At 50.5% G+C, this 24,371-nt stretch overlaps 9 protein-coding genes across 9 annotated transcripts; 8 read left to right on the forward strand and 1 right to left on the reverse strand.

Annotated features, from left to right (window-relative positions):
* Positions 1–287: 287 nt before the first annotated feature.
* CC77DRAFT_1094060 (vacuolar protein sorting-associated protein 70) lies at positions 288–2,637 on the forward strand (the record flags this gene model as incomplete). The annotated part of the gene is made up of 6 exons (XM_018529714.1): positions 288–688; positions 738–940; positions 996–1,509; positions 1,580–1,911; positions 1,976–2,458; positions 2,507–2,637. 6 exons carry the CDS (start codon positions 288–290, stop codon positions 2,635–2,637), a joined length of 2,064 nt encoding a protein of 687 aa, XP_018387167.1.
* Positions 2,638–5,921: 3,284 nt separating this feature from the next.
* On the forward strand, positions 5,922–7,750 carry CC77DRAFT_961144 (hypothetical protein). Its single transcript, XM_018535616.1, has 4 exons — positions 5,922–6,365; positions 6,422–6,735; positions 6,788–7,177; positions 7,230–7,750. The coding sequence occupies exons 1-4, from the start codon at positions 6,090–6,092 to the stop codon at positions 7,597–7,599; spliced, it is 1,350 nt and encodes a 449-aa protein (XP_018387168.1). The 5' UTR covers positions 5,922–6,089; the 3' UTR covers positions 7,600–7,750.
* A 657-nt stretch (positions 7,751–8,407) lies between these two features.
* CC77DRAFT_1019647 (hypothetical protein) lies at positions 8,408–10,019 on the reverse strand. The gene is made up of 2 exons (XM_018524874.1): positions 9,404–10,019; positions 8,408–9,347 (listed from the first exon to the last, which is right to left on the reverse strand). The coding sequence occupies exons 1-2, from the start codon at positions 9,663–9,665 to the stop codon at positions 8,722–8,724; spliced, it is 888 nt and encodes a 295-aa protein (XP_018387169.1). The 5' UTR covers positions 9,666–10,019; the 3' UTR covers positions 8,408–8,721.
* Positions 10,020–10,174: 155 nt separating this feature from the next.
* Positions 10,175–11,298, forward strand: CC77DRAFT_1008063 (hypothetical protein; the record flags this gene model as incomplete). Its single annotated transcript, XM_018523512.1, has 3 exons — positions 10,175–10,250; positions 10,297–10,368; positions 10,418–11,298. The coding sequence occupies 3 exons, from the start codon at positions 10,175–10,177 to the stop codon at positions 11,296–11,298; spliced, it is 1,029 nt and encodes a 342-aa protein (XP_018387170.1).
* An 899-nt stretch (positions 11,299–12,197) lies between these two features.
* On the forward strand, positions 12,198–14,853 carry CC77DRAFT_837330 (SNF-domain-containing protein). Its single transcript, XM_018533355.1, has 4 exons — positions 12,198–12,689; positions 12,748–12,841; positions 12,903–13,730; positions 13,796–14,853. The coding sequence occupies exons 1-4, from the start codon at positions 12,404–12,406 to the stop codon at positions 14,649–14,651; spliced, it is 2,064 nt and encodes a 687-aa protein (XP_018387171.1). The 5' UTR covers positions 12,198–12,403; the 3' UTR covers positions 14,652–14,853.
* Positions 14,854–15,953: 1,100 nt separating this feature from the next.
* CC77DRAFT_933575 (hypothetical protein) lies at positions 15,954–16,247 on the forward strand (the record flags this gene model as incomplete). The annotated part of the gene is made up of 1 exon (XM_018534326.1): positions 15,954–16,247. A coding segment is annotated over one exon (294 nt), but the record flags the coding sequence as incomplete, so codon positions are not given.
* A 108-nt stretch (positions 16,248–16,355) lies between these two features.
* Positions 16,356–19,862, forward strand: CC77DRAFT_933157 (heavy metal translocatin; the record flags this gene model as incomplete). The annotated part of the gene is made up of 1 exon (XM_018534298.1): positions 16,356–19,862. The coding sequence occupies one exon, from the start codon at positions 16,356–16,358 to the stop codon at positions 19,860–19,862; it is 3,507 nt and encodes a 1,168-aa protein (XP_018387173.1).
* Positions 19,863–20,090: 228 nt separating this feature from the next.
* Positions 20,091–21,316, forward strand: CC77DRAFT_837383 (hypothetical protein). The gene is made up of 2 exons (XM_018533357.1): positions 20,091–20,787; positions 20,864–21,316. Exons 1-2 carry the CDS (start codon positions 20,461–20,463, stop codon positions 21,068–21,070), a joined length of 534 nt encoding a protein of 177 aa, XP_018387174.1. The 5' UTR covers positions 20,091–20,460; the 3' UTR covers positions 21,071–21,316.
* Positions 21,317–21,658: 342 nt separating this feature from the next.
* On the forward strand, positions 21,659–23,946 carry CC77DRAFT_933141 (hypothetical protein; the record flags this gene model as incomplete). The annotated part of the gene is made up of 3 exons (XM_018534297.1): positions 21,659–23,487; positions 23,524–23,811; positions 23,862–23,946. 3 exons carry the CDS (start codon positions 21,659–21,661, stop codon positions 23,944–23,946), a joined length of 2,202 nt encoding a protein of 733 aa, XP_018387175.1.
* Between the last annotated feature and the right edge of the window lie 425 nt (positions 23,947–24,371).

Genomic DNA, 24,371 nt, shown 5'->3' on the forward strand with positions numbered 1-24,371 from the left:
GTATCGGTCTTTGTTAGTTTCCGGATTATTGATGTATGCATTTTGAGTATGCGTACTGATCACGTTTCGGCTATTTGCACATCCCTGTATATTGTTCAGAAGAATAGAGTGACCCGATAATATATGAGGCACGCACGATTGAGAGGGGAACCGACGGTGGGCGTTCGCTCCTACCCTTTCACTGGAAGCGGGCAGGTGCACGTGCCCTGCTCTTATACCTTGCGCTTACTTGCTGCGTATATGCCAACTTTGAGTACGACTACACCTACATCGGATATTGCTCAACCATGGTATCATTCTTGCTGATCGCCCTGAGCTTAGTGCATCCGGCAACAGCATGCCAACGAGAACTCCGCAGCCTCGAAACCGGTCAGCTATCACATCAACATCCTCTAGTGCTTCTCCAAGCAGTTACTTTCCCTCCGGTACGGAACAAGAATGAGGATATCCTACATGAGTCCTTCTTAGCATCTTCTATAGACGATTGGTCCTCTTATTATACCCATGGCGATCATGTCGCTGGACGCAACAGGTCCATGGCAGAAGTCACTGCAAAGGAGTGGACCAAGAACGGAGTACCCAGCTCACTGGTCGAGTATGAGGTTTTTCTCAGCTCTCCTCAAGCGTTACCGGCATTCCATGGATACTCTGCTTTGGGAAAAGTGGAAGCAGAGTATATTTATGTTGGGTGAGTGGCTTGTGTACCAGTTCTGCGGATATCAGCTAATGTACAACAGCCGTGGCTACAAAGACGACTTCGCCGCACTCACAGCATTGAATGTCGATCTGAAAGGAAAGATCGCTCTCGCAAAGTACGGAGGTCCTTTCCGTGGTGTCAAGGTTCTCAATGCCGAGGCGCATGGCATGGTCGGAGTGATCATGTTCAGTGGTTCCGGTGACGACGGGCCACAGGAGGCCAAAGGACAGGTTGCATATCCTCGTATGACTACTCCTAACATGACGAATAGCAGAAACATATGTCTGACTTCTTGTAGATGGTCCAGCGCGCCAACCGTCCTCCATACAGCGAGGATCCATCGCGTACATCCACCAATACCCCGGTGATCCAACAACGCCCGGATATCCGTCGAAACCTGGCGTCAAGCATGTTAGCAGGCCCCCGAACCTACCTAGAATCCCGTCTCTGCCCATATCCCACCGCGATGCTTTGCCATTCCCAAAAGCTCTGGACGGCCACGGTACATCAGGAGAATTGATTAATCGAGACGGATGGAGCGGTGGCTTAGACGCAACATACAGCACCGGTCCGGCACCAGGAATTACCGTTTCCCTTACAAACTTCATGGAGGAAAATATTACACCAATCTGGGACGTGATCGGCACAATCAATGGCATGAATCCTGACGAAACAATCGTCATCGGCAACCACCGTGACGCCTGGATTGTCGGCGGAGCCGCAGATCCCAATTCTGGCTCCGCCATCTTGATTGAACTCACAAAGGCTTTTGGCAAGTTATCGAAATCAGGTTGGAAGCCACGACGGAACATGTACGTTCACGAAAACCCATTCTTTCGAACAACAGAAGGTTCAAGTTGATATGTTCTTTGCATCGTATAGCATCTTCGCCTCTTGGGATGCGGAAGAATACGCACTAATCGGGTCAACGGAATGGGTCGAAGAACACGCTCTCTGGCTCTCCGCCACCGCATTGACCTACCTGAACGTCGATATTGGCGTTGCAGGTCCACTTCCCGGTGCAGGTGCTACTCCCGAACTACGAACCCTCGCGCAGGACATCATGAAGAAAGTTAGATACGGTAACAAGAATTTATACGATGCTTGGCATGAGTTGTACATGTTCCGACCTGAGGATAATGGTTTCACGGATCTAGGGAGCGGAAGTGATTACACGGCGTTTCTGCAGTTGGGTATCGGAGCTCTGGACTTTGGTAGGTGATTTTGGTCTACCAAGTGATTGTGAGATGGGTACTGACAAAGACACTGTTGGATTAGGTATGGATGCAAGTCGCGAATCGCCAGTTTATCATTATCACAGCAACTATGACTCGTATCATTGGATGGAAAGCATGGTGGATCCCGATTTCGGGATCCATGCGACTGTAGGGCGGTTCATTGCATCACTAGCATACCACTTGGCAGACGATGCTCTCATACCGTTCGATATGGATACGTATGCGCGCAACATCAATTACTGGATCAGGGAGCTTGTTGAGGAGACAATGGGCATGCCGGATAGCGGGGCTGTACAGCGACAGATCAAGATGAGTGATCTTGCATCTGCGGGAAGGAGGTTACGTCAGGTTGCCACCGACTTTACAGACCGAACCAGCGAGCCGTCGTTCCTCGACGACGCGGCGAGGGTGCAGAAAGCGAACCGCGTTATGAAGGATGTGCAGAGGCTGTTTGTTAGACAAGAGGGTCTACCTGGTAGACAGTTCTACAAGAACGGCTTGTATGCGCCGAATCGCGATGATGGTAAGTTGGGTTGAACAGATGTTGTGTAACGTGGCTGATAAGAAATAGAGTATAAAGCACAGACTCTTCCGGCGAGTATGGAGGCGCTTCAAGATCGGAACTTGACGTTGTGTTTGGAGTGGAATGTTTGGCTGACGGAGGCTATTGATAAAGTGGCAGAGCTATTGGCGGGTGTTTGAGAAGGAGCGTGAGGGGATGGGGTGATGGTGTGGTGCGGTTTGTAGTGTCATTGATTGCGCTGTGGTATCCATCATAGACGGTAGGAATATCGGTTCAACCAATAGCACTGTGTGTGTTTAGTCATACCGTCCTGCTGTATGACATATCAATCCTTGCTTGCTTGCTTTCTTTTTGTGTCTCTTCACTCACAACTTTGTGCTGTCTTTTTACCTTAAATGCCGAGCCCACCAAGTCATGTGCTGTTCTCCGGAGTCCACCAAAAAACACCACGTCGGCCAAAATGGTTGGCCTTTCCCAAAATCTCAAAAGGCCTCTCCATGTGTCGGGCAGAAGCCCGCTATTCCCGTATTTCCCGCAGTTCGCCAAAAACCTTCTATGACCAAGTAATGTTTCGCTTCCTGACAACATATAAATATTTTCCACGGCACCCTCTCTTTCTTCAATCTATCTTCCACGGTTCAATCGCGAGTTACCAAAACCTATCCCTTCTCCTGCCATGGTGCGTCCTTTTCTTCGCCAAAAAAAAAAGACATTCAGCGCTCTTATATGTCTGCTTCTGGGCTCTTCCATCAAAAGAGTCTCGCCGCATGTACATGTCGCTACGGCTCCCTCGCCAACTCATACGGCTTTGAAGAGGTATTGGACATTCCAACGATGGTGATGGTATCAAAACGCTGAAACACCATTCACATGCTGGGTGTTGTTGTCGAAATTCTCGATACAAAACAAGGGGTCTTCCTCTCTACTCCTTACCCACGTTCGCTACCTTCTGTCTTTCGAAATTGTGCTGGTGTCAGATTCATGTGGTCCTGTCCTGGAAAGTCTACATCTATCGTCCTTATGCCTATCATTGTGGTTTCGAGTTCCAACTATCCTTGGTTGTCATCTTGCAAAACCAAAAAGAACTCGCTCAATATTCATGGCCTTGCCGGCGCTTAGATTCCGAAACCGCTACTGTAACCGCGCATGCGTCCGCCTCTGATACCGGTTAATATGAATATAAAGCCCGCTCTTTCGCTCTTCAATCCCTGCTGCTCTTCTTGTCTCCCACGAAAAGTGTGTCTTACCGAAAAATGAAATCAAACAAGCCATGCTTCTTCTAAGACTACAGGAGAAAAGATGTATGTTTGCCTCCCCGATCCGAGGCCAAAAGCCTGCCAGTATCATTCTATTTCCTCAAAATTTGCTCGGTACAACATAGCTAGAGACAGCTTGACGTTTGGAGCTTTCTGGCCCAGGTTCCAAAACGCTGGTTGCACAAGATGTGCTGGATCAGCCACTCTCCAAGGGATAGCACTATATAAACCTCGTCGGTGGTCGTCTTCGAGCATATCCTCACAACTCACTGAGCCTCTCCATCTTTACAACAAAAGCTCAGACAGCTTAATGTCTGGCACTAAAAACGGTTCATGGATCAATCATGGTTCGTCCGACCACGTCTCCTAAAAGTGACGCGTCCATCGCCATATCCTTGGAGAAAGCTGCCTTTGGATCGAAAACTCAAAAACATGTACGAATTTCCGTCTGCCGCCGACAGTTTGATCCAAAACCCGAGACCTGTATGCTACACCACTACGAGTCTTCACTCACGTACATAAAGTCGGAAGTTTGGCTTCTTTTCTTCCACTTGTCAACAGCGGCAGGCCTTTTACCAAAAAACGAAAACTTGCCCAACATCTTTCTTTCAAAAGTACTCCAGAAAGTATTTATGTCTTCTGCTGTTCTTCCTCGCTTCGGCACTAAAAATGAGGGTGTGTGGGGAGTCATGCGGAGAGGAGTGTGCTGTCGCTCATCAATCAAAACATCATACCGAGACCACGGACTTCTCTCAGAGTTGAAAGCATGTACGGCTATCACGATCTCTTATCCTTGGCTCTGGCCTTCGAATTTTGGGATCACTGCTAGCTAATTTTATGTTTCTTTTTCATACGTCTACTTTGCTCGTTATCAAAATGTGCACATAGGAACTGTCATGATGGACGGAGCAGTAGGAGGGTGATTGGCAGCAGAGGCAGGCTCTCGATTGGGAAATGTGAGCTTCGGGGCGGGAACTTCAGGCTCAAGCAAGATCGGTGCAAGCTTCGGTCTATCGTCATCTTCATGGTCCAGAGCTGACCACGTCCAATGTGCTGGACCGGCGAGCGATAGCTTCTCAACTAATCCCAGTCGCTGGGCGGGGTCTTGAGCTGCTTTGACATCCATTGCTCATGGGCACGCTGTCTGGCACGAGATGATGTCAACGGGTGTGTCAGGGTAGAAAGAAACTCGAATGCGAGAGAACTATCCCTCAGGGGATTGACAGCGCTCTGGTGCGATCAAATTGGATTGGGTTTGACTTCAGAAGACGTGGTCGACTCATGAGTCCAGGACTCTTCAGCTAGTTGATCTTTCCCTTCTTCCAGCGCTGCCTGCAGCTTGATAAAGTTTTGCGACAAGGCAAATGATCGCTAGAGCACCACGCACCGGGCCGTGAACAAGCTCTTATTGCTGAGATGCATATGTTCATGCACATGCACTGGGTCCACGCTCATGATCTCCACTGCGTGGTATGACTAGCTTGGTGATAGCGAGTTTAGCGCGGCGTTGACAGCTTTTAGTATCGTAGGCTCAGCTATACGCACAACAGCCACAGTCACCAAGAGGAGCAACGACTGGCGCGTGGGCCGGGCCGATCCTCAGCCGCAGACCCACATCGGCACTATTATTGAATGGTCTTTCACCCTGAAATGCCTATCGAAGCTCTGCATTTTCTTGCTCGCATGAACATCGCATTCTGCGGAATGGTCTGGACGGCGAGTGTGGCCAAAGGTTGGTCAACTCTTAAACCTTGAATCCTTCGTGCAGCGAAGCATCTACACCTGCGTGCATAAGGCGAAAGTTGGACTTGCCACGAATGACAACGAAAAAACATGATGTAATACTAGGTTGATCGTGTAGCACTACGCGCCTTTGTATCGCATATTCAGCCAGTAATGGTCAGTCCAGTGACGATGGTGATCTTGTTGAATAGGTAAACCTACTCGATAGGCGAACACATTCGATTAGGCATAAAGCTTTGGCATGGAGATACACACGTAATCGAGTCAGTTCTTCGCCTTCCCCTGTCAGTTTGGCCTTTGCATGAAGCTCGCAGTAGGATAGCGCCATAGTCACTGCAGCGTATCCGCAGGCAGCCTTCGCCATGTGCTGTGATTAGCGGCCCGCAGATCCACACGGGCCCTGCATGATGGGACATATTAGGCTAGCAATGTGGTTTGGACAATCTTCGCCTTCATCAGGTGTACTGTAATACACTCATCATATTCATGATGGCTCTGTGTTCTTGAGCTGTATAAGTAGCCTAGCTTCCTCCGCCAAGTTAGACAGACCAGCAACCAGCACATCTTCTCTAGCAACCAGGATCTTCAAAACCTAACCAAATTTCCCAAGCCACTCTGCACCTTTCACCAATATGCCCCTAACCGAAGCTGAACTCTGGAAGGTATATGCCAACAAGATCAAGGATGACTACCTTCAGCAGTCCGACTTTGGATCGCAGAACAAGATCTTTATCCCCCCAATCAACTCTCAAGCAGTTCTGGCTTCGGGACCTATTAAGCAGTCGCAGACCAATTTTGGTGTTTTCCGAGCTAGCGACCCTTTGCTTAAGGTTGACAACCCCTCTTTCACTCCCTCCAATGATGGCTACGCCCAGAAGTGTCTAAACTATCTGAGAGCAGTCCAGCTCGTAAGTAATATCGATAACGGAGTTATAAGGAGCTTCAGGCTAAGAACTCCATCTAGGACACTGATGCTTCGGCAGGCCTCGTCCAAAACAGGGACGCGGCTTACCAGAGGCTGACCGCAGCGTCCGAACGCTTCCAGGCAGTAGCGGAGAAGGCCAGAGCTGCTTGGCAGGATGAATTCGATTATCCTGGTACTCCTTTGTACCAGTGGACTATGCAGAACTATCCCATGTACATGGTTGCTGACCATGAACAGAAGGCTGCATCAGCGGAGTTTGACCAGGTGATGTACAATATCCACGGGCCTAACTACATGACGCTTGTGAAGATGAAGCAAAACCTCCAGCTGGCTTTGGAACAGCAGCCTTCACCGTATGCGCATCGAGTCAACTAAAGCGATACTTCTTACTGACGATGGAACCAGGTTCACCATGGTGGTCAATGCCGCTCTACCCGATGCCGCCGAGAACACGGTCGCAGATGAGTACCGACCCAAATACGATATTGATGCGGGCTACGCGAAGCAAGTCGAGGCTTGGATCGACCAGGCAGTTGATGGGGATGACCAGCACGAGAAGGCTTCCATCGTTATCAGTGCCTCCGAAACTTCGGACTACGACTGGCACTCTGTTGGCTTCGATGAGAGCAAAATCGATGCATCAGGCGGATTCTGGCCCTTCTTCAGAGTTGAGTACGCCGGGTCGCACATGAATCGGTACGATGACGTTAAGGTCGATGAGTCGTCCAGCAGCCTCTCTGTCAAGATCCTTGCCGATGGCATCAGCTCCTTTGCGGTTACTCCATCGAGCACCTGGTCAGTCTTTTCGCATCATGATTGCGTGTTATAGCTAACCAATTGTCGGAAGGAACCCAGGAAATATCAAGCAGACCTATCCTAACTTGTACAAATCCGCCTCTCAGCAACTCTGGGATCCAATGGTGCAGGTCAGCAAGATCGTTGTTGGCTACAACGTCCGTATCGAGATCTCGCTAGATTCGGACACGTACAATAGCATCACCTCTAAGGTCGACACGGCACTGTCCCGTGACGCGAGTGCATCGGCCACGCTGTTCGGTTGCCGCCTCAACCTTGGTGGCTCGTACAACGACAGCGAGTCCAATTTCACAAATTGGAGCGATGTCAAGAAGGACGGTGACAGCAACACGTTTGTTATTTCCGCTTCGAACAACACCATTCCAGTGTTGCTTGCTGTGGTGGGCACTGTCCTTTCTTGAGCAGGTGCGAGGAAAGCGCGGACCTAAAGCTACAGCTCATTGCAGTCACTCGACCAGGAAGCAGTGGAGGCTGGCTCGAACGGTCCTCGCATATCATCGGCAAGTTGTTCCGCAGCTTTCGTAGCTCTAGCAAGAGACACGAACAACTTACCATAGTCTTTACATTATTTTGTTCGAAAGGTGAATTCGAAAACTTATCCGTGATCATCTTTCGGGACTGATGCTGCAACTGATTAGTTGCAGAACACATATAACCATGTTTCCCAAAGTCCAGTTTCTGGTAGTTCATTGACTTTTCCTGCCATGTGAGATCCAGTATCCAAGCAAAGTCAACGAACGATTGAGACAACCTCGGACGACATCAAAGAACGCACATACGAATCTCATGATTAGAATCTCAGGAGCCGTTTTTTAAATCATCAGTATGTTCTAGCATGACTCCAAGAGACTCAGATCTCACTCTGTCATGCTATACGCTGCTTTGCGAAAGATCACTAGCTCGTCATGTATATAAACTCCTCGTATTGACCTTACACTTCCTTCTTTACACTGCACAAGGCGGTGTATTATAACAAAAGATTGTTCGGAACATGACATGTTTGCTATTCCTCCTGTTCGACATGAAACACAATACGCAATAGTGTTATGACTCCGATGAAACACCAAAAAATGCGCCTCACACCTCCATGGCGGAGACGACAGGAATGATCACAAAAAAGAAGGTGCGGTTTACCAAATGTTCCGTCAGCATCTCTCGACTCAAAAGGTCTCATGTATCAGGTCATGAAGATTGCGCCAAGCCAAAGGCTGTCGATATAAATGTGAATTCCATGCATTGTGCTTCACTACCACACTCACGCACCATTATTTTACCGGCCAAAATCCGAAATCAAAGACCACATGGCTTTTGTTCTTTTCAAGACACGACCATGAGACTGTATTGTTCTCTCCTCTTTTGCCTGCTCACATGGACGTCCCAAAAAGCTTTAGGGCCAGCTTACATGAGCACCACGCGTCTGTACCGACAGTCATGTTAGAATATCTATTGTGAGAATAACAACCCTGGATATCGTGTACATGCCCGAACGCCAACATACCCGAACTCGTTTGGAAAAGGCACCCTCAATAAAACTCTTTCCAGTCGCCCCAAATGATGTTGCCTTCATACTTCTTCATGAGCTGACCCGTAGGATCCTCGCCCTTGACATGCGCCCATGCACCCGCAAAATGCAGGAGGAATTTGCCTGGCTTCCATTCGCCATCTTCGTTTTCAAAACACGGTATATCCTTTGGAAAGGCGTTCAGCTTCGACTGGGGCGCCACAACATGTCTGCCCGAGTATGGATCCTCCTTGAGCAGCTCGACCATGGCGTCCTGCTCGCTGTAAATTTTGTGCTCGTCGCCGTTCTTAGCTTCATCACGTAATTCGAGTGCGCGGCGAAGGAATTCGAGAGAGCGTTCATGTCCGCGAACGGCAAAGGATCCCAAGTTCAAGCCGTTGCAGTCGTGCGTGAGTATGTAGTCGACCTGGTCCGGATTTTCAGCCTTTTCTAGTTCGTCGGTGATGATGTCGGCGACTCTGACACCGGTGTCTGTGATGAGGGTGTCAAAGTCCAGCCACCATATCCAGTCGTATTTGCCAGTTTTGACCAGTCTCTCCACCATGTCGAACTTCCAGTAGACAGGCCCCCGTTCAGAGTGGGCTTCGAAGTCAGTGATGAAGTCATAGCCGTGGCGTCGCGAGTAGTCTATCCAGCCCCTGTGTCAGCACTTCTCTGAGACGATGCCGCAAGGCTGGACTTACGGTCTTTGTTCTTGAGCGAGAGGTGGAGATAGGATCTTTGGTCCGTCACGAATGTCACGACGGCGATTCGCAAGGGCTTCTTCTCTTCCTCGTGGGGCTTCTGTTCTGCCTCGACTGGCGGGGGCGCAGGCACATCTGGGGGTGGGGGCGGAGGAAGTTCCTCATGGCTCGGACCCTGACTGAGTTGCCATCCCAAGAAGACGAGGAAGACGAGGAGCAGGACGAAGGACGGCGGAATCTTTCGCGCTGAACGGAGCAGCATGATGGCGCGCGCAATGAGCGTGCGTCGGTGGAAGGAGGGTGGGAGAGTATACTGGTAGCATCTATACAGTCGTACACGGCATGATTATCGCGGCTGGTGGTACTCGGGAAGGGCAGCCAAGCATGTGCGGGATGCGGGATCGGATGCCAAAAGGGCGAAAGAATAGGCTCATGGTCGAGAACATGCCCGGATGCGGCCGCGTGTCCAGGCCGGGATGCAGCCAACGGGAGGATAAGAATTTGAGTATTGAGGTGGATGATTGCAGCTACATTCCGTACCAGGCCAGCGTGCGTATCCGAGTGGCCAGATACGAGACGCGACGGAAGCCAAGTGGAGCGTTTGCGTTGAGTGCCCCAGGAACGCTTGTCTGAGGTCCACCCCGCTGCAGTCGTTTGAGCCAGGGTTCAGCGACCTGCTCGGACCGATTCCCCCAGCCCGACGCTTTGTCGCCAACCACCGCGACACATCAACACTGACATCATCGCTGCGTTCTATTTCCTACTACCATCATGTCTGCTTTTAGAGGTAGACGTGCTGGTGGTGGCGGGACGCTCAAGGGACAGTTTCTGAATGGTGTCTGGCACTGTAAGTTGTGTCGCTTGTAGACATGAACACGACTGACGGTGGTTAGGTGACTGCAATCCGCGCCTGCCTGCAGTACACTTCGAGACCAAGAAGGAAGGCGCAAACAAAGGCAAATGGTGTATGTACTTGCTTCCCTGCCTCTCTAGCAACTCCCTAACCCACGCCAGTTCGTACTTGCCAAAAGCCAAAGGAAGAGCAATGCAATTTCTTTCTCTGGGATCACGACGCACAGCCCAGGGAGAAGAGTGCTCTAGCAAGAAACTCTCGCACCGAGTCTGATCCTGTCAATCCAGCTCCCACCGCCCCAGCCACGCCTTCCAGGCGTCCACCCCGTGCCCCACCATCTTACACAGTCCAAGCAAACTCGTCCGCAGCAAGTCGCAAGCGATCGCGGCCCATGGAAGATAATTCCGATGACGAATACAGTCTTGGGCAGGTTGATGACGATGATCTAAATCAAGTCATGGTTGCGGCTGAGACGCCAAGCAAAGCTGGTAGAACGACCGACTTCACAACTCCGGCACCGAAGAGACAAAAACTACCATGGCAAATGGAGTCGGGCAGCAGTTCCAGAATCAACGGCTTACAAACACCTCGAACCCATCATAAGAGTCAGGTAGATGATCCGTTCGCCTCGAAACACACGGCCTCAGGGAGTGCGCCGTTCACGCCAACATCCGGACCTAACGCGGATGGCAACAAGCAGGTCGCGACACCGTCTTCTTTGTTCGAAACGCCCACTCCAAGTCGGTTCAGGAACGCGATGGACGAAGACATCGTTAAAGATGTCTTTGACATGCTAAAGAATCGCAACGTGCCCCTCTCAGAGCATTGCGAGAAGGAGCTTAGGACTGTGCTAGTACGGCACAGCAAAAGTGCAGAAGGATACAGGAGAGGCCGCGACCTCATGCGCAGCACGATCAAAGCGAAAGACGCCAGAATCACGGAGCTGACGCATCGCAACAACACACTCGCAGCTGAGCTGGAGGCTGAGAAGGCTACTGTCAAATATCTTCGATGGGAAGCGCAGGACGAGCAGGACACTTGACCGCTTCATTGTACACGGCATACTTGTTCAACTTGAAAGCGCCGCTTTTTCATTAGCCCTAATGGGATGGTGCTGTGGCTGACACAGATCCTGTGGCTCACAGCACCATCACCGTAACACCAAAGACGACCATCCTGACCTCACTCTAGCGGGCATATTACCAGATCGTCGGGCCACCCCACTACACTCAGCGCGCCCTGAAATGTGGCACACGGCTGCATAGCACGAAAAGGCAACCCACACGATGCCGATCGCACGGCACCCTGATGCTAGCACCGTGACGGGTTTACATACCTGTCGCGCATAGATTTGCTTAACATTTCTTTTCGCAGAAGTTGACCTTCACTCTACGGTGACCTCCGGGCACCCCATGAGACATTAAGAATTTCCAAGGCAACCTGAGATCGGTCCGAGTTGCTCAGACGGCAAACAAGCACTCAATGTAGTGCGAAGGAGCGTTGGTGACGTGACAGCTGCGGCGGAACCGAGCCCTGCCCAGCGTTGGCACGCGGATGTCGGCATTGATAGCAAATATGATTCGTCGGGGTTTCTTAGACCCCAACCATCTTACGTACGCCAGGCCTTTGCCGATGGACCTTTCTCCACACCCTCCCCAGCGGAAGCTTGGCTCCCAACGGTGCACCTCCACAACCTCACCGAGATCCGTGTTTATGCCCCATAGCATGCAGTGATTTACCAACAAGAAGGATCCATTCAGTGACAAAAGCTTGTTCCATGTGATGGCCAGCATTGGAGTTACCGTAACCCACACCACCGATGGTCTGATGGGGCGGCTCAACCATGTGAATCTACCTAGAGGCTGCAGGGTCACTCTCAAGCCACTACCACCATGAACCGAACGTGGATTGAAGAGATTTGGTACAATCTTGGCGGACGTAGTGGGGCGGGTACCCTGAACAGGATACAAAGCCAGTTCACTTCTCGATGTTGACATTGACGCTTCCCTCCGTATCCCATTATTTTTCTACTCTAAGTGGCGTCGATCCAACATTGTCAAGGACAATTGCCCGTACTTGCAGTCTTTTCGAAGGCGAGCATCTTACATTTTCCCCTCTGATCCTCGCTACAAGGCGCCTCTGTCAAGATGGCAATGTCATTCTTGCGAAAAGTCGGCAACTACCTAGCGCCTCCTGCTTCGCAAAGCGAAGATGGTCGTGATCAGTGGCCTTCCAGAGCAGCTTTTCTTCTCGCTGCCATGGGTGGTTGCGCCGGCCAGGGCAACTTGCTTAGATACCCTAGTGTTCTTTACAACAACTATGGCCTCCAATGGTTCATCCCGTATCTGCTGGCTGTTTTTCTCATTGCTATCCCGGCTCTTATCTTGGAAGTATCTATTGGCCAGGCGTATCGTGGTGGCACTGTAATTGCTTGTAAGACAACCCATTTGGTGGATACACGCCAAATGCCAGACTAACATGCCTCTGCTAGTCAACAATATAAACGCGCGTCTAAAAGGCGTGGGCATGGGCCCTGTAATCGTCAGTTTCCTCGTTGTACAATACTTTACTGTCAACCTGGCTTGGTAAGCAAACACTCTCTTCACGAGCTCCAGACTGGATCTGTACTGATACCAGTTTACACAGGATCATGAGATACTTCCAAGAAAGCTTCACCAGTCCCTTGCCGTGGACCAACCGCATCGACGACTTCTACTACAACGACGTTCTCCAGCGTGGAGAAATCAACGAAGGAAGCCTGAGCGCGGATGGCAATTCCGTCCTCTCCTTTACTGGATACCCCAATGGAGCTCTTATCGGTGAAACCGTCGGCTGGAGCATCTTTGTCTGGTTTCTTATTTGGATCTCGATCTTCCGTGGAGTCGGCATGACCGGACGCGTCGTCTACTTCACAATGGGTTTACCCATCGTCACCACCATCATCTTCGTCGGGCGCGCGCTATCCCTTCCCAATGCGAGGGAAGGAGTGGACCTCGTGTGGAGAACGTGGAGGAGCGATCAGCTTGCCTCGGGCGTTGTCTGGCAGACGGCTGTTGGTCAGGTCTTCTTCTCCACTGGTATCGGCTTCGGATATTTCACCTCGTACGCTAGCTACAACACGAAGCATGCCAACGCCGTTATGGACGCCTGCCTCATCTGCGGTAGCAACGTATTGTTCGAAAACTTCGCCGCGTTCGCCGTGTTTGGCGTCGTCGGGTACCTGCGAAGGTGGCCGCAGGATGGCGTTCGTCTCGGTGCTTTTGTCGTGGGGTTCCTCACACTGCCTGAAGCTGTGTTGCAGATGCCTGGAGCAAACTTCTGGGCCGTACTTCTCTTCTTCACGCTCATTGTTCTTGGCTTCAGCTCCGCTTTTGTCATGCTCGACGTTGTGGTTACGTTGGTTTGTGATTCTGGCATGACGAAGGCTTCGAGACCGGTCGTTGTCACTGCGCTGACAGTGCTTTCCTTTTTGATGTAAGCAATCGCCTTCTCATTTATCTGTGGTGCCATGAATCCGCTACTAACTAGGTTGGCTATAGGTGTCTGCCATACTGCACAGAGTTTGGTTACTACCTCCTCGATGGCATTGATCGCTGGGTGAACAACGTAGCTCTCATCTTCGTCGTCTGGAGCGAAGTATCAAGCGCCACGACCGTCTACCGCTGGCGCGACATTGTCGATCAAACCGGTCTCCCCGCCTTTATTGTCTACAACATTGGTTTCTTCGGTGGCCAGATTTTCGGCATCAGCCTTGCGCACGGTATCAGCCAACCCGGAGCTGGCGCCGGGGCAGGAATCGGGTTCTACGTCCTCATGGCCATTGTAGCTGTCATCGTCGCACGGCCTCCCGATGCGCGCGCGCCGAGTTTCTGGAACGCGAATCCCTTCATTAGGAAATTCTGGTTCTTGGCCTTCTATTCTGGTAACCAATTACGAAGAGACCTTAATGTTATCGTTGGCCAGGGCAAGAACTGGAAGATACCAGCTTTTATGCCGTTCCTTCTGAGGTACCTCAGTGGACCTGTCCTTGCCATCATCTTTAGCTTCGCGTTTCCGGAATTCCACACTCTGAGATACGATCCTATGATGATTGCTGGATTCATCTTGTCGATACTCACAATCATTGTTGTTTTGTTCGGCTTGGTCATGCCGAGGTACTACGTTGTCTTCATTCCTGCCCACCGACGACTCGAAGGAACAGAACCGACGGTGGCGATGCAAACCAAGGGCGAACTGGCGGGTAGACCGGTTGCTGAGATGTTGAACGCTGAGCAAGGGCTTCCTTCGCCGCCACCATACTCGCACGAGCCGGGTCATTCGGGCGTTATGAGAGACTCGTCTTCGGGGCAAGAGGTGGAAGATGACAAGCATGTCAAGACGACTGGATTGAAGTAATCCACGACTGGATTACCGTGGCCCAAGTCCTCACCTTGTTTTTTTGCTCTTCTGGCCGGAGTTTGATTGTTTTGGGCTTGCAGCAGCGCTTTTGGCGGTGACGTGAAAGCGTCGCATCTTGGTTCTGTTCTCCTGGGACGGTGATTTTGTTTTGGTGCAGAGATTGCGATATTGCCAGACACAGCCATGATACATGCTGATAGTCCAGGAGGATAGTGAACGTCCCAAAGCATGAAAATGCTGAGCTAACTCATCCGCGCCTTCCGCTATCTCTTACACCCTTATGCGACCCCCCTCCAGCCTGAGATGCCAAACCTGTTCTCGACAGTGCACATAGCCAGAGTCATACTTGCAAGCAAGCTCAGGTCCAAGCTCCTCTGCACTCGGCGAATTGGCCTTGTAGCATGCATTGTGGTAGCCGTACATACCAGATGGTCGCCGATATTGACAGGCTCAGATTGAACATTGGTTTGCGTCGAGACATAGCCGATGCAAAGCCGTTAATGTGCCGATCTTCCTATCAGAAAGCAGACTGCTTACTGACTAATTTCGCAAAAACGCGTAACTCCCGTTCTGGACAAGGGCCACCGGGACTGTTGCCCCGCAATCACGATGCCGTCCTCCCGCGTGATACATCGCATAGGGCTGTCGGTATTCCCAGATTGATTTCGATATGTATAGATGATGATCATGCATGTCGGGAGCCAAAGATGTGCGAAGCTGGGGCAAGCGAAAAGCTTATTTTCACGTGGCTGCAGATGTGCTGATATGACATGGCACAAGCCAAGAAGTAAGCCATCATGGAAGAGTGAAGTAAGATTTCCTTTACACAATTGCTCTGCACGCACATGTTTGCCCCCGGGTTCGTTCACCAACGATACGATGTGGCGAGTCAGACGGGTGGGTTGCGCAGTTTGTGCGGTGACCCGCTAAACCTCATTTGTGGTGACTGCGCGACTTGTGCGGCCGCCACTGTCACGCTTTTCGACAATGAATCACAATCGTAGGTGGTAATGACATATCACGCAGAAATCACTCGGAAAAACGTAGTTTCACTTATATGCAGAGCTTCTCAGTATCGTGTTGTGTTCTCCTTGGACTTCTCTTTCTTCATCTACGCCCAGTCGCTTCTTTGATTGCTTTGATTGCGTGAGGCCAGCCGTTGGCTATTTCCCAGGACTGGTGCCCACTACGACCAATAATCATCCCCCAAACCAGAAGCTCATCTACCCGATCGACTGAGGACTACCGATACTCTCGATATTGCGTAGCCAACGTCACCCAAAACCCGAACCTGTCACTATGTCACCCGCGGCATCGTCACCCAGATTACGCTACCAAGCAGTAGCGAGCACTATCACCACGACATGCTTTATTTCTAATCTGCATTGCCCGTCATGTGTCGACGGTATCCAGGCCTCTCTCAGCGCGCTCGATCCCCCGCCACAGGACGTTTTTGTTTCCATCGTTTCGCATTCAGTGGTTGTGCGCCACGCCACAAGCCTTGACGTCGACGACATCACGGTCTCGCTCGAGGCTGCTGGATTCGAGATCCATAGTGTGTTTCAGGACAACAAGGCGGTTAGGAATCCGATTGAGGTCAAGAACCCTGAGGGAACGAGCAGGGAGTGGCATACAAGCTTTGAACGCGCTGTGAACAATTGGTTACGTCCTGTCGCAGACCTCGACGGTTCGCACGACGACATGAGGAAGAAAGAGACACATCTCGCTCAATGTGAGCAGTGTAAGAGAGAAGGTGGTGGAGTCACCTTCCACAGCCAAGAGGTATCGCCGTTGAAGCCTGCGCCTATCGTTACGTCTTCGCCTAGGGGTAGTTTTGATGGCTCTACGTCGCCCGAACCAAAGTCTCCCACATCTGAGGCTTTTGTCGCTGTCGACTCATCGGTCGCTCCACAGGTTTACAAGGTGACGCTGGCCCTCACCGGAATGACGTGCAGCTCATGCGTCTCCACTATCACCCACGCGGTTCAACAACATCCATGGGTCCAATCGGTCAATATCAATCTTCTGACAAACAGCGGGGTGATTGTATTCAGTGGCAAGGAAAGATGCGGAGAGGTCGTCGAGACGATCGAAGACTGCGGTTTCGACGTTGCAGTCGAGAAGCTGGAAGAGGTCCAGCACACGTCATCAAGAACGCTGGCGGCATCTAAGCAGCAGACCGAGAAATGGCGCGCAACATATTCCCTCGGAGGCCTCACATGCTCCGCATGCGTCGGAAACGTGAACCAAGCGCTGCAACCTCTTACATGGATCGAGAGAGCCGACATTAACCTGATCTCGAACAGTGCGACCATCGTTTTCCGCGGCAAAGAGCATCTTCCTGAAATCAAGGAAACCATCGAAGATATTGGATACACTGCAACACTAGATCAGGTCATACAAGAAGGAACTGCGTTAACCGAGAGTACGGAACGTTCTGTCGCAATCCGCATACATGGTATGTTCTGTCACCACTGCCCGGACAACATCACGCGAGGACTGCAAGAAGCGTTCGCAGAAGAAGAGAGTCTCGTGATGGAGGATCCGCCGATATCTCTACAACAACCTATCCTTCACATCAGATATGTACCGAATTCTCCTCGGTTCACGATCCGAAAGATCTTCGCAACAATTGAAAGCTTTAACCCTGCATTCCAGCCCTCGATCTTCCACCCTCCGACTCTTGAAGAGCGAGCGCGCGAGATGCACGCGCAAGAGCGGACACGTATCCTGTTCCGTCTTGTACTGTGCATCATAGTCGCTATCCCTACGTTTGTCCTTGGCATCGTCTTCATGAGCTTGATTAGCTCTAAGAATCCTATACGTAGATACCTTATGGGCAACATGTGGGCAGGCAATGTTACTCGACTCAGCTGGGCGCTCTTCATCCTCTCTTCACCCGTCTACTTCTTCGCCGCCGATACGTTCCACCGCCGCGCGCTGAAAGAGCTGAGATCGATGTGGCGACCAGGGAGCAGAACGCCGTATCTACATCGCTTCACACGTTTCGGCAGTATGAACATGCTCATCTCGCTCGGAACAACGATCGCATATCTGGCGTCTATTGTTGAGCTCATCTTGGCCGCTACGAAGAAGTCCTCTGGCTCGATGAATGATTCCTACTTTGATGCGGTGGTCTTCTTAACGATGTTCCTACTCATCGGTCGATTCTTAGAAGCTTACAGTAAAGCGAGAACTGGCGATGCTGTCACCTCGCTTGGTAAGCTCCGCCCAAATGAGGCTATCCTTGTTGATGCGGAGAAGGGCGACACCAGGATCGCTACTGATCTTCTTGAGATTGGTGATGTCGTCCGAGTTCATAATGGCACTTCGCCGCCTTTCGACGGAGACATCATTGAAGGGAACTCGAACTTTGATGAGTCGAGCTTGACTGGTGAATCGCGTCCGGTCAAGAAGGCAGAGGGCGATACGGTCTTTTCCGGCACTGTCAACAAAGGCGCTCCAATCAAGATCAAAGTCACAACCGTATCTGGTACTTCGATGCTGGATCAGATTATTAATGCCGTGAGAGAAGGGCAGTCGCGCCGCGCACCTGTTGAGCGTGTCGCTGACACGATTACCTCGCATTTTGTACCTTTTGTCATTGCCGCCGCCATAACTACATGGCTTGTTTGGCTGATTCTCGGTACTACTGGGGCCATACCTAGCGACTGGAAGAACGAAAGTGCTGGTGGTTGGGAGCTCTGGTCTCTCCGCTTCGCCATAGCTGTCTTTGTCATCGCCTGTCCTTGTGGCATCGGTCTTGCCGCGCCAACTGCGCTCTTTGTCGGAGGCGGTCTGGCTGCCAAACACGGTATCCTCGTACGAGGAGGTGGTGAAGCTTTCCAGGAAGCTAGTTCATTGGACTGCATCGTGTTTGATAAGACTGGTACCTTGACACAAGGTGGTGACCCAGCGGTGACAAATCACAAGTTCTCTGACAACCAGAACGCTGCGTTCGTGCTGGGCATTGTCAAGGCGCTCGAGGAGAACAGTAATCATCCTATTGCTCAAGCACTTGTATCTTTCTGTGACCAGAAAGTTCACAATACACCCGTTGCGGTCAATGTTGATGAGGTTCCTGGAAAGGGTTTAAAGGGTACGTTTAGGATCGATGGTCAAGAGATTACCGCTATCATTGGTAACGAAGGCTTCATGGCTGATCACCACGTACCCATTCTCGCCCAAGATGCCTCATCGCTACAGAAGTGGAAGTCTCAAGGTGATTCGGTCGCTTTAGTCGCATTGTTCCTACCACAGAACGGCGATCAAAGTGCTCTTCAGCCTTCCACGCCTCCCACTGAATCGGAGTCCCTATCAATCGCCATTACCGGAACCCCAAGCTCATCAACATGGAGACTCGCATGCATCTTCTCCATCGCTGATCCACTGCGTCCTGAAGCACCAAGCGTTATCTCAGCTTTGCAAGAACGCGGTGTAGACGTATGGATGTTATCTGGCGACAACCAAATCACCGCCAACGCCGTAGGTGCACAAGTCGGTATCCCCGCCTCCAATATCATCGCTGGCGTGCTGCCAGACCAGAAAGCAGAGAAGATCAAGTACCTCCAGCAAACGCTGACCAAGCCGCACAAGTCCTTGTTTCATATTCCGTCTCTATCTCGAAACAAGAACTTGAAAGAGCAAAAGATGAGCAAGCAAAAACGTGCAACCGTAGCCATGGTAGGCGACGGCATAAACGACGCACCCGCTCTCTCCACTGCCGACCTCAGCATAGCAATAGGTTCCGGATCCGACATCGCCCTTTCCTCGTCCTCGTTCATCCTCATCAACTCGCGCCTCACGACCATTCTCACTCTCCTCGACCTCTCGCGCGTGGTCTTCCGCCGTGTGTATTTTAATTTCGGATGGGCCCTCGTTTACAACTTGGTCGCTATGCCCATTGCTGCTGGCGTCCTATTTCCCATTACGACTGGTGGTAGTAGCAAGAAGATGGATATGCATCATAATGGGATTGGGATGGAAGGGGGGATGGCAATGGAGGAGTCTGGTAGGAAGCATGTTAGGCTTGATCCTGTCTGGGCTAGTTTGGCAATGGCGTTGAGTAGTGTGAGTGTGGTTTGTAGCAGCCTGGCTCTGAGGAGTAAGGTGCCTGGGCTGGGGTTTAGGGTGAACCGGGGATTGGAGGAGTTGGTGGATGGTGTGGGTGAGAGAAAGGAAAGGGCTGGGAACGAGAACATTGTGTGAGAGGTTTGGTGAAAGATGGGGTAGTTTGTATGGTGTGATATTCCTATAATCAGACTGTCCTAGGTACAAACTACTCGTCCTAAGAGAGACTCTTTTGCTTCTATAGGATTCAATGGAGCATTGAATAAACACGAGGAAGTATTCCGTAAGGAGGACCCTTTCCGTCTCGATGAACTCCGCTCAGTGTACAATTGAGCAGGTTGCAACTGCTACAAACCTCTCTTTACGTCTACAATATCGATAGATCGCTGTCAAACATCAAAAACCGTCAAGACTACTGAACTTGCCACTAGTAGTCGCTTTGTGATGAGCGTTTTGATGTGTCAGTTTCTTTACTGTTTAAATGGCAATCGCTGATACGGGAGTATGGTTGGAACAAGAAGTAGTGATGAGGCTAGCTAATTTTTATAAAAGAAAACCTACTCTTGAACTCTTGACAGTCTTCTAAATCCATTGATTTGCCGTGTATCCATTTCATAGCAGTCCCATCTCAGACATATGGGGTGATAATTTTGGTTACACAAAGCGGGGTAGGCTCCATCTTCAAGTACCTCACCTTCCCTTAATTCATTTCTTATCACACAAGATATCCCTCACAATGAAGTACCAGTGTCCACTTTGCCCCAAGAAATTCACTTCCAGAAACATGCTGAGACAGCACACCGGCACTAACGACGCAGCCCTCCGCCGTGCCCACCTGTGCACCAAATGCGAGCAGACGTTCTGCAGCCAGAGGGCGATGGAGCAACATCGCGACGCTCCATCTCACGATACCATGTTCACCTGCGACGTGTGTAAGAAGCCTTTCGGAAGTAGGCAGGCTGTGGAACAGCACAATAAGAAGTCTTCACTACACGCGAGAAGGCTGGCTCAGGCAAATCTTGCAGTTGGAAATGTGGTAGGTGCGTCGTCGAACCCGCGAAATGTAAGTTCACAATCTCGTAACGCGAAGGTATACATGATCCAAACGCTAAGATATGTCCGAGCCTTCATCTTACCAGATGGAATCCCTTGAACGAGCGACGCCCTCCACTCCGATCAAGGAAGGCACGCGTAGCAGTTCCGACAGCTGGGAAGAGTACTCCGATGACGAAGACATTCTGGCGGAAGATCGCCCCGGAGCAGTCTGGGACGAGGACCAGAACTGGGCGCTCTGTGATACAGATTGTGGATGGTGCGGACATTGTGCTGATGGAATGGATTACTGAGTCGTCACGAACAGAGGTCCAATAAATGTTTCTTGACATAGAATCGTTGGTGTTGCGCTCAATTCAGCACAGCCTTTTATAAGAATGGTTTCTGGAAGCATTTGAGGCGCTCGTGGAGTCTAGAGGTTATAGTGACGCCATTGTGCTTCAGTAGCAAACGACAATGTATCGGCTGCGTGGACGTAGCTGCTTTTCTACCCCGAAGGCGCTGATGATGATGTGTATGTCGTTGTCTAGTAGCAAAATTGGCAATCTCTTTCTTTACCACGCGTTAGACTGATTGAGTTTTACATATCCAACGTTTTGCAGCAGTCGAAAGTTGAGAACCTTTGAACCAATCGAAGCTTCCTAGTAATCGACACGTGATACGGATACTAGATAATCCGCTGACAGGCCGTAACCCCGCACCTGAACGCCATCAGGCCTCAGCTGAACCAGACAGACAATACCATCGCTCCTGAGATACTACGTCAAGTTGAATCACTTGATGAAATGAAAGCTTTCAGTACATCCTTCGTGCTGTTGACAGTCGTCGTTTGCAGTGTAGCTGCCCAAGGTAATTGCGTTCTTATGACTCCAGTGTTTCCAATGCTAAGAGAGAACACAGAAGTGCTACATCCTGGTAAAATCGGAGTTCACGAAGATGATCAGACTCTGGACACTCTAGTCAATCGCGGTGGCTGGGTAAACCCTGAAGATCTGATCCCCATGCCACAGTGCATCGCTCAACAAAATTATTCCTCTTGGCTAGGTGCGATAACGAAATGTACGGGTAAAAGATGCACTTCACATTTCGGAGTAATTTGTACCCACCACCAGTGGCTCACTCAGCTTAGCTGTCTCAGCACTGAAATTTCCTCTGAGATCGTTCGGGCCTATCTCCCATATTGCAGCCGATCCGTGCTTGCTAAGGCGCAGTTATATCGATGGATACGTACAGTCACAGACCGGACATGGCTTGTTGATGTCGGCGACGCCAATGGGTTACAAAGCCTCTCGCCAGCCTCGCTCACTAGAGGGTATGCCACTATGGATGTGACTAATAAGGCACCAACGTGCCTGAAAGACTCGGCTTCTGCATCATCGATGGAACCATTCCAACGCATAATGGCCTCATGTGCTTTCGCATCCAACACTCAGCACACCGGGAATGCCGCTCGGCCATGGGAATACAGTGAATCACTGCGGTCCGTTATCGCATTGGATTCTGAGACGGTCGGTTACGATGTCACTCAGCATAGTATACGATATGGCGATTATTTCGATAAGCAATGCTTTTGTGACGCATTCAGTATAGACCTGGAGTCGGAGCCTTGTTCAGTTCCGGGGCTAGCTTCAACAAGGGAGCGGCTGTGGTTGAATGCCACTTGCGGCTCGACTTCCCTACCCATCAATTGGACAGACGGACTTCAAACGACAACATACGCTTATATTCCTACCGAGAAATGGCGTTGGCCTGATTGTGTCGCTTCTATGCCAAAAAAAGTGATTGGGCTTACTGATCGGTGTGCGACTGACGCTTGCGAGTCTGATTCGAATGGCTTTTGCAAAATAAAGCGTTCAATAGACAGGGCTTGCTTCTGCCGCGATATAAGCTATGGCATCTGCAAGGGAACATGTCATATCTTCGAAACCCGGATAAACTACGTAACATGGCTCCACGACCTTTGTGGCGGCGAGTCGGGGTGGCACGGCTTACCGAGGCATTGGCGCCAGTTAGCCGCCCCTACTCCTCTCGACATGATTCCTTGGAGATGGAGCATGAAACCATTTAAAGACTCGAAACCGACCCCTATCAATCATTCGAAATCTCTGAAACGAATGCACGCATGTGCCTCTACCGAATGGAAGCTTGGGAGCCTTGTTTTAATCAACCTAGCCACTTCTCTTGCTGGTTTATTTCGCCCGAGAAATGTTGCCAGTCCCATAACACGTATGTATCTACACTACCTGCACTCACAACATTGGATTCTGGGAGGGTTTTCGATCGCTGCTCTTCATCTCTGTGCAAATTGGCTCAATGCGGTTCTCATTCAGTCGACCCTTGGGTACGCGGATGTCCCAATCACCCAAATGATACTTCTCTGGTGCTCGATGCCTCGATTTACTTGGTTAACAGTATTGCTGGTTGTCTTCCAACCCCTTCAAGCGACGACGTTTTCCACGGTCAAGTCGTTCTTGTTTGCAGAATCGATCCTCCAGATGTTCTCGGCATATCATATGATCACGGCTGTCAGTTATGGCCGAGAGCATGGCTTCTATAGTCAAGGCATGGCAAGACTAGATAGGGTACTATCTGCTCGATGCCTATACGCGGGAGCACTTATGTGGCTTCTTGTCACTATTGCGGCTTTGGCTCTCCTGCTGCAAGCTATATGTGGGGCAAAAACGTCAACTAGAGGCGCGAGATTTGATGGGTTAGAGCCACGAACTGACAGAAGAACAATTCCGAGTGTTTTGGAGGAGCTAGTCGCGCTATTCAACATCTTTTGGACACGATTTGAAGAGAGCTTACTTCGTTCTTGGCTTGATGAGAGCTGGGTCCAGGAGCAACCGCTGTCGACGAGTAGTGAGGAACAGATTTACACAGTCTATGGTACTTTGCCTTCCAAAGTTCCAGAAAATCAGATCATCGAACAAGGCATGGTTAGACTATTTCTGATCGCAATTGCAAGTATGATCTTCCTGTGGATCGCACAATGGTTGTTTTGGGCCGGGTTTATTGGCCTTAGCATGGAAGAGTAAGTACTCGCACAAATGCCTTGAGGTCAACCCAGCTAATTGCACCAAGATTTTGTCCTCCTAAACTTGGGGTCCTTACCGTCATCTGGATGATTTTCTCGTTGGCTATTGCTGCTGTAGCAGTACTTCCATGAGTCTTACAGTTCTTGATAATTGAGATATCTGCATGTGAATTCTTTGAACGCAAGGAACGACTACATGAACTTCTCTTGCATTGTTTTTGACGTCTGACACCTAGCTTCTCATAGCATGAACTATCATTTCCTTCAACGATATCATCAAAATCATATAAAAGAAGATCCACGCTCTCATTTGGAAGCTGTTTCGAAACACATAGCAGCAACAGTATATCAGTGTACGCTCTCCACGCTCGCTGTCTCCCATGTGCGTAGTTCTTACACGACAAGCGGCGTAGTCGGAGCGGAGAAATAGCGGCCCGACCCCGGAAAGAAAGAACGTGAAATTGTGGGAGGTAAGACTCTACCCATATGAGAGCATTCGATAGCGTCATCTCCAAGACATACTGCTCGTGACAAGCTCGTCAAGACTGGACAAAACT

Source organism: Alternaria alternata (genome assembly GCF_001642055.1).
Source record: "Alternaria alternata strain SRC1lrK2f unplaced genomic scaffold CC77scaffold_8, whole genome shotgun sequence".
In the NCBI taxonomy this organism is placed as follows: Eukaryota; Fungi; Ascomycota; class Dothideomycetes; order Pleosporales; family Pleosporaceae; genus Alternaria; species Alternaria alternata.

Coding starts and splice junctions, on each gene's coding strand:
- CC77DRAFT_961144 (XM_018535616.1), top strand. CDS start 6,090: ATGCCCCTAACCGAAGCTGAACTCTGGAAGGTATATGCCAACAAGATC. Junction 6,736..6,787: donor TTGGAACAGCAGCCTTCACC/GTATGCGCATCG, acceptor CGATGGAACCAG/GTTCACCATGGTGGTCAATG. Junction 7,178..7,229: donor GTTACTCCATCGAGCACCTG/GTCAGTCTTTTC, acceptor AATTGTCGGAAG/GAACCCAGGAAATATCAAGC.
- CC77DRAFT_1019647 (XM_018524874.1), bottom strand. CDS start 9,665: ATGCTGCTCCGTTCAGCGCGAAAGATTCCGCCGTCCTTCGTCCTGCTC. Junction 9,348..9,403: donor CTCGCTCAAGAACAAAGACC/GTAAGTCCAGCC, acceptor GGGGCTGGATAG/ACTACTCGCGACGCCACGGC.
- CC77DRAFT_837330 (XM_018533355.1), top strand. CDS start 12,404: ATGGCAATGTCATTCTTGCGAAAAGTCGGCAACTACCTAGCGCCTCCT. Junction 12,690..12,747: donor TGGTGGCACTGTAATTGCTT/GTAAGACAACCC, acceptor TGCCTCTGCTAG/TCAACAATATAAACGCGCGT. Junction 13,731..13,795: donor ACAGTGCTTTCCTTTTTGAT/GTAAGCAATCGC, acceptor GGTTGGCTATAG/GTGTCTGCCATACTGCACAG.
- CC77DRAFT_837383 (XM_018533357.1), top strand. CDS start 20,461: ATGAAGTACCAGTGTCCACTTTGCCCCAAGAAATTCACTTCCAGAAAC. Junction 20,788..20,863: donor CGTCGTCGAACCCGCGAAAT/GTAAGTTCACAA, acceptor TCATCTTACCAG/ATGGAATCCCTTGAACGAGC.